The 8,445-nt window shown below is 42.0% G+C and overlaps 1 protein-coding gene across 2 annotated transcripts in view; it reads right to left on the minus strand.

Moving 5' to 3' along the window:
- Positions 1-7,343, minus strand: part of CFAP58 (cilia and flagella associated protein 58) — a 72,012-nt gene extending 64,669 nt beyond the window's left edge. Inside the window, exons 1-2 of one of the 2 annotated variants that reach the window (XM_068139214.1) lie at positions 2,979-3,382; positions 546-830 (exon numbers count right to left, since the gene is read on the minus strand). In XM_068139214.1, coding sequence (XP_067995315.1) covers positions 546-830; positions 2,979-2,987 — 294 coding nt within the window. In that variant the 5' untranslated portion in view covers positions 2,988-3,382. Of the gene's footprint in view, positions 1-545; positions 831-2,978; positions 3,383-7,287 lie in introns of those variants that run through there. The other variant, XM_068139215.1, reaches the window with a different exon arrangement.
- Between the last annotated feature and the right edge of the window lie 1,102 nt (positions 7,344-8,445).

Raw genomic sequence — 8,445 nt, forward strand, 5'->3', positions numbered from 1 at the left:
AGGGTTAGAGACAGAAAAAGGTAGTTATTAAGAAAGAAGAATTTTAGTAGGTCTATTAGTACAGTATTGGTATCCAAGGTCAAACTCTGACTGCTCAGAAGCAGACAGGCTAGAAAAGCAGGACAGAGAGAAACTGAGAAAAAATCCAACTGAACTCAAAACTTAAAGTTGCATTCTACCAATCTACCAATGAAATTAGTTTAGAATATCTGATTGTTTTCGTTATGATTCCAAAACATTCAGCCAGAGTGTCCCAGCACTGTTCCTTTCTTAAAGGCACAGCCTCAAACAGTCACAGTACTTGACAGCAGATAGAGTTGGTTTAATGCAAATAAAGACAAAATTTGACTGAGACTTGTAAAAGCATCAGGCTGAGGATACAAAGCAACTGGTTACACAGGTTAAAGAATTGTAGATGCCAGCTCTATACTTAGTCCTCCAGCTAGTTCTCTACATAAAACAAAGTGCTCTTGCAGATGCTTTTCTTACTACCATGTTTTTCAATTACAATTTCAGATCATGCTTAATTCTATTCAAAACTCTACCTCCTTCAATGATGATATTGTTTCCTGATCATCTTTAGAGAGCTCTGTGAGTACAGCCACTTTAGATGAATTCGCCACAAGTTCGGCATTCAGCGCCCTGCATTTCTCCATGAGACGCTTTTCATTCTCATGAGACTTCTTCATAATAGCATAGAGCTTCTCATATTCTATACAGAATTTTTCCAGAGTTTTATCTCCCTTAAGAAGACTGATGACTTCTTGGAAATCTTTTTCCAGTGCTTCAAATGCACTCTCCTCCTCCATGTATGGGTTGTCAGCCTCTTCCTGAAGGAAACGAGAAAATCAACAAACAGGAGGAATTCAACATCTCACACATGACCCACAAGTATAAAATGCAATATGGTGAGTGTGGAACAGCAACTAAGAAATCATGACAAAATTTTTTGAAATAACAGGTTTCTTGCTAGCATATGATAAGCACATTGCAGGCTATAGTTCAAACAGATTTCCCCTGATTTTTACTGAAATAACTTGTGCTTTCACAGAGTTCTTGTAATCAAGTACCATAACTCTATAAAATAGCTATAAAATATCATTGTTGTGACAGTGTTTAAACAATCCATCAACTGTTCAGGAAGGCTAGTACTTTAGCCTCATTTCTTCCCAGTTCTCTGCACTCTAAAGTCTGATTAGCTTATGCTTGCTATGCAGATAGTGCCAGCAAATCACTTGCAGATAAGCGTGTTTGAAACCTCCAGCACTGCCAATGCAAGCCAATCCTTCATCCGCAAGAAATGCTACTGTTAAACCTTTCACAGGAGACATTTTTGATCTAGCTCAGTTCTGACATCACACGTTGCCATCTTGGTTGTTGAAAACTTAATCCCATCAGTATTTTTCACAACAGCTTTAAATAAGCCTCCATTGTAGCCTTCAACATAACACAACCGTACCAAGATGAAGTGGCATGGCCACTTCTTCAGTTAGCTCAATCTAAGGAGCAAGATAAATCAGCCCACATGTTGCTTTGTGCAGTCACAGATACATGGCTGTCATTAGTCAAGCTTGCATAAAATTGATCAGAAAGTCTCTATGCTGCAATTGGAAGTCCTTATGATTGTGTCAGAGGCGGACTCACTTGGACTTGGACCTGAGTAGTGGCTCACTTGGTAGCACAGAGGACCCTTAATGGGAAGATTGTGAGTTCAAGCCTGCAGTGGGCAGTAGTGTCCTCCCTACTCTAGTCATGAGGTCTGTGGTGACAGGTTGGACTCGATGATCTTTGAGGTCTCTTCCAACCTTGGTGATACTGAATACTGAAGGTAAACAGCTTTCCTACCGGCACTGGCCATGGATGGTATAGCGAGACCCCTCACAAAGGAAAGGCAATGACATATACAGACCCCACAGCCTTAAAAATCATAGAATGAGTCAGGGTTGAAAGGGACCACAAGGATCATCTAGTTCCAACGCCCCTGCCATGAGCAAGGACACCTCATACTAGATCAAGCTGGCCAGAGCCTCATCCAGCCTGGTCTTAAACACCTCCAGGGATGGGGCCTCAACCACCTAAATCTGCCTTTGTATCTGTCCATTCCCCCCAAACAATGGACTGCTGTTTCAAAAATGGTTCAGGGCCCTACTCACCACTTGAACAGCTTAAAGGTGAGAAATCTATCAAAAAAAATTAAAAAAAAATTAAATTCTGAGCACAAAATGACATTTCCTTTGTTTCATTGTATGGGGAGGTGGAAGGGGAGCATGTAAATTCACACTACCTGGAAAGTCTGAAATTAAAAGGGTAAAAACAGACCCTTATGACTTGATAGAAAGATGAGGCTCCACAGTACGTCAAGGCAGAGGCAGCAGCTCCAAATCCCCCCTCGTGTCAAGGTTCTGATTTGGTTTTTGGTTGGTTTTGGGTTGTTTTTTGTTTGTTTGTTTGTTTTGTCTGTCATAGAGTTCAGTGAGAAAATAAGCCAAAGCAATTGGCATATTAAAGTCCTCACTGGGTGAGTCTGTGGGGCATGGATGAATTTTGCTGCACAATCCCTTCAAATCTGCTCCTGCAGCTCACAGCAACAAATTTAGGTTTCTTCTTATTTCATCCTCCTCCCCAACATCAAACCTTCAGTTTGGCTCTTGTTTACATTTGTGATCATAAAGTTACAGGAAGAGCAGCAACAGCAAGTGGGAGAGGTGGGAGAGGAGGTAGCAATTCACACCCACGACCTTAAAAGTAGCAGGTGTTCCTCAAATTTAAGTGTTATTACTGCCCTTGTGCAAGTACTGCAATTGCTCGTATTTTCAACAAGGATCTATCTGAGCGAGGCTCGCAAAAGTAACCTGACACGTAAAGATGGCATACTGATATCGGTCATCTGGAGATGTTGTTGGACTTATTCTGTGGTACAGCGTTCGTCCTATTCAAGAAACAGGGGGGGAATGGAGGGGGGAGGGGGGGTGTCTCACCTCAGCCATGCTGCCGGCGGGCTGCGGGCCCTGGAAGCTGGGTCGGGGATCGGTTCTTGCGCCTTGGAGGGCCGAGGCCGCGGGGCTCCAGGGGCCGCCGCGATGTATCCCAGCAACGGCGGCGGGCGGGGCCGTTGTGGCCTCTGTGGCGGGCCGTGGGACTGGGACACCGAGTGTGGCCCCCGGGCTTGCGGGACGCACACTGTTTTGTGGGCCCAGAGGCTACTTGGAGAGGCTACTTGGAAAGGCCCGTTGCAGCCCTGTCCCCTTGGCCTTGTTTTTTTTCAAAGCCGTCCATCTTGCTGTGGAAATCGTGCCTTCGTGGATTGTAACCAACGACGCTGAGGAGTATCGCCCCCCTGACGTGGAAGGCCAGGTGACGCTCCTGGAGCGGAGCGGGGCGGGCAGCGAGGTGTAGCAGCTCAGCACGAAGGGTCAGGTGTCTCCTCAAGGTACGGAGGGAGGCAGGGCCCCGTGGAAGCTGATAAAAGCAGATTTGTGCGGGTTTGTTGCGCATTTGGAGCCTGGCTCCTGTCATTTCGGTGCACCTGCCTATTTGTGCTAGCTCGTATCTATATGTGATTGATTATGTACTGTAGGAGAAGGGAAGGCAGGCCAGTGGCTGTACACTTCGAGAGCTAGGCTCAAGTAGCAGCAGGTGCTATTTGCTCCACTCCCAGCCAGCCCTTGAAATACTTGCTTTTATCTCTGTGGGGCCAGAAATTCATTAGTTTGATAGCTTTTTAGGGCAGGGGATGCACTGTACCATATATACACTCCCCTGAAGAATGGATGTTAGATGTGACCTGAAAGCCACACTTCAACCTAATAATGTCAATGGAAAACTTTTTCTCTTCCTTATTCAATGATGCCTGAATTGCAGGGCTTCATTTTCCTAACTACATGGCAAAGTAGGCAATTGCAAATGGTCTGATTTCACCACTAGAACTGGAGAATAATACATATTTTATAATGTATCCCCTATATGTTTGAACATTTTAAGAATATCCTACACATTGAAACATACTTTCAATCATCCCAAAGCACACTTAAAATAAAACAAAAATCAGTAAAGTTCCTTTTCTAAGTTTTGCAGTCTTTCTTTCTCCTCATTTCTTTTGTACTGATTTTTTTTTACAAATTAAAATCACTGGGAAGATGATCAGGGTAAAGTCCTTGATTCCAGGATTTCAGATTCTCAAATGGGCCAAACTTTTAGACTTTAAAACCAAAATTACTATATGTGCAAACAATGCAAATAAATATCAAAAGGTAGGATTTTAATTTTCTAGCTAAATGAAGAAAGGTGATAACACTCAGAATTTAAAATAATAATAATAGGAGTAGTAGTAATAATAATAGGAGTAGTAATAATAATAATAATAACAACAACAGACATCTCTTCAAATTTACATGTTAAATGTGTAACCAGGATATTTATTATAGTCCTTCTTATGGCTTTGACAACAAAACAGGAGTGGAAACTTAGGAAGGGGGGTAATTAAGTTTGTGCTTTGGGTTAATGTTTGTACTCATGTAACAGCATAAAGGACACCCATTTACTGAGACATTCTCATGAGCTTCCTGATATACTTGAAGATGCCCCTGCTTATTGCACAGGGGTTAGAATAGATGGTCTTGAAAGGCCCCTTCCAAATCCAAAAGGTTCTATGGTTCTATTCTGTGCTTTTCAAACTCATGGTGATTTGTGTCCTGTGAGGCACTGCGAGGGTGACTGTACAGTCTGGTCTCCCAGATGAGTGCCATTTGAGCTAAATTCATTCAAATCTGACAAGTTTGCCATTATGGTAGCTGCATCTCTAACTGTAGTTGCAGATACAGGGTGATTTTTTTCAAAGTCCATGATAACTCATGCTAAAACCCATTTTTGATAAGCCAGTCATCAGGATTTAAAATACCACAACTCGCTGCACTTAGTTTTAAGTGCTATCAGGACACAACTATGTGACAAGACTCAAGTATTTACTTTAAATTAATTCTGCACCAAACCTACAGAATGCCTCAATCAATTAATGACCAAAGAGCTAGACTAATGATCAAGAGGACATCTGGGTTTCTGACCTTAAGAACTTTGTGTAGCTTGGGAACAGCCACTTAAATTCCCAGTGCTTTATATATTCATCAATAAAGTGGCAATGTTGTAACTGTCATGGCTGTAAATGATGCACTCTTGTCATAGATTGACCCTCTAGACAAGGCAGAGGTCTTGAAGGGGGATCACTCTTTAACAGTCCCATTTAAACTGAGCCTGTGTTCCTGGCTTTGGGAAAAACCTTCCTGCTAGTAAGATCAAAAAAGCTCCCACAGCCACAGAAGGGGGAAAAAAAAAAAGAATAAATCACATTAAATAAAAATAAATAAATCTCTAGTAATAGCAGGGACAAGCCATGCCCACAAAGTTTCAGTTCACTGAAAAGACTGGTTTGGTTTTTTATCCCCTGAATAGCTGACTTTGTTCAAGAGACACTCATACTTTATGGTGAATAGGCAGAATCACCTGTTTCACTAGCTGCATAAATGAGAGGTTCACATCAGTGTGTGTGTGGGGAGGGTGTGCAGAAAGGGTTGCTAGAGAAGAAATATTTGCTTACTGATTTATTTGAGGTCACAACCCTCAGGCAGTTAATTTAATACATGCTTTAAACTGTAGTGGCATGAAACTGATAAGCCATCGCCGAGTGTGAAGATTTATGGACTACTGCAGAGATATAAATAAATAGAGTTAAATCTTATCATAACATCACCCAGGAGAACGTAAGCAATTTAGGGTAGGTACCACGACAGTACATGTCTTCTGGAAAGCATAAAATGCATCTTGTGGACACTGGAATGTAACAAGAAGTGATAAAGGAAAGCCTGGGAGTAGTGGGGTTGAAAAGAGTTTTCTTTCACACCATGCTCTTGTGAGTAAGACCATCACTAGGTGGCACTCCACCACCACAGTGGTTTGAGAAACTACCCCCAGCCCTCCCCTGTCCCCTAATAGCCACTTTCAGCCCCTACAAGCTCGAGCTTTTCTTGCTTAGAAACGTGTTACAAATACTGATTAATACATGGAGACATAATGGTTGGGTGGACGTGTTCATGGAGGAGGGCCTGTATTTGCACACAATTTTATTCAGTTTATTTAGATAATATGATTGATGGGAGGTTACCACAAAGGAAAGCAGAATTTATCTAACTATTTACTAATAGTAAAATATTTTTATATGTATATACTACAGATATGTTACATAGATATTACTTATCTAACTGCAAGTCTTGTCATTTCCCCAGTGATACGGAGGTCCATCATAACCTCATGGCCTCACACACCAATGACATTACATACACTGTGAAGGGACTCATGTCCTGGGACATGCCCTGGAAGCCAGTTTGCTTCCTCAGCCTCACATCAGTTTTGCAGTATTGAAAGGAACAAGAGCTTGCTAAAAATACTTCTTTTTCTCCAGTGACAGGGAAATGCTATGTGGTCCTTGATTACTTAATTATCTAACATATTTTTACTACATCCTTTCTGCATGTCTTCTCCTCCTATTATTTTCAAACTAAATGATAGATTTGTAACGTGAAAAGTTGTTCAGATTAAATTGGATTGAGGCTCTCTACTTTGTTCATAAAGATCACACAACATCTCGGAGAGCAGTAACCTTTGATCATGTTTGGCACTGGAGTTGAGCCAGCGTTCTTAAGAGGAAGAAACATTACCATTTTCATAAAAAGTTAAATCATGGGAATGTTTTGATTAACAGAAACACCCAATAAAGAGCTTGGTTAGTTCTGAGGCAGAAGCTAAAAGCTGACAAGCGGTCTGGGTGTAACGTACAATTACATGCTCTACATAAAAAATAAAATAGATTACAATTATGGAAAGCAACTAAAATTAAGTCAATAATCCTGGAACTAAGCTTCTATCCCCCAGCATGGTTTGAAAGTGCAGAACAGTTTTCCATCCCATTTTTTTCTCCCAGTATTGCAATTAGGATTACAATGGGCTGCCACACTTTTTTAGAAGATTCCTCTCCTCTGTCCTTCCCTGAGCCAAATCCAGGAAAGTGCTTCACAGATCCCCATCACTGCCCACTGACATGCAGCTCTGGGAGTGACAGGGCAGGCACTCTTCCTCCTATAAGTTTTGGAAGAACAGTCTGGTAGACCCATCCCAGCTGCCCAGCATCATTAATCATTAGAGAGGCTATGAAGGAAAGCCTACAAGATAACAGAGATGCACTTGCCCCTGCACAGCACTCAGGTTTCCTTCAGTGCATGATTTCTATTAGCTGCTTACCCATTCTGATCCATAGCTGTCTTCTCAACATTTGGGTGTATTTTAAAAGGAGTTTCAAGTATGTCTAGAGTCTTCATGTGTTCATGAGCAGAAACAGCTTCCTGCCACGCTTTCCACTAACAGTTCCAGCAGCAGATTCCACGTCCTGATCTCTGATTTGTGTTCCACTCATATTTTATTCTTCATCCTTTTAATTTTCAGCCACCAAATCTTTCCCCAGCTGAAAATTTGTCTGAGCCCTCTGGGAGGAAGAGGCTGTTAAAAAAAATTGTAATACCCAGGGAAGGCTAAAGGAATCTCAGAGATTTAAGATGTTTGTAAGGTCAGGTGTAAGGGTGTAGATGAAGACACCATATGGTGAGCGGTGAGGAGATGACTCCATCTGCCTGCATATTTCCTTGCATGGTACTTAGGAGGTGTGAAATATTCACGGGTGGAAGGGAGTCTCCCACTCCCTTTTCCCCTTGGCCTGCTCATGCTCCTGCTCTGCTGGGTCACACTAAGCTGTGCCTATTAAAATCCTGTCTCCTTTAGGCTTACACAAATGCTTGCAGTAGGGGGCCAGCAAGGCCTGATTTGAGCATGATTATTATTCCTTCTTTCTCTGTGTTGAGTGTTAATGTGATTCCTCTGTGTACTACAGGTTAATAGCTGTCTCTTGTGCTCCTTGTGAAGGTGACAGCTGGAAGCTGTACTAAAACATGGTTCACCCATGGCCTCTATTGCATCTGTATTCTCTCCTTCGAGATCTCATGAAACTATGCCTTTTATTTACTGCTTGTAATAGTTAAAGGAAATATTGCTAGTTTTGTAATAGATGAGAAATACTAGTGGAAAGAATAAAATAATTCCTCAGTCTCCCATGATGTCTGAAGGCAGATGAGAAAGATATCTAGAATTTAACTCTCAGCCCACATCTTGCTCTTGTCCTTCTCCTGCTGATGGGATCTTAGAGTCCATTTTAGAAATAATACTATATATAATTTCTGCTGCAGTAGCAGCCATGTGACAGTGCCACAGGCTATGTCCCACTGTGCAAGGAACGGTGGTACTGTTACTCCACTGTTCACAGCTTCAGGTCCTGCCCAACATCGCAGTAAGGTTAGCAGAGCTTTGCTCATTATCAGATAAATTACTACTTTCAGCCAGGTAATGATC

Source organism: Melanerpes formicivorus, unplaced genomic scaffold (assembly GCF_026170545.1).
Source record: "Melanerpes formicivorus ecotype bairdi unplaced genomic scaffold, bMelFor1.0.p_v2 SCAF_6, whole genome shotgun sequence".
NCBI classification, from domain to species: domain Eukaryota; kingdom Metazoa; phylum Chordata; class Aves; order Piciformes; family Picidae; genus Melanerpes; species Melanerpes formicivorus.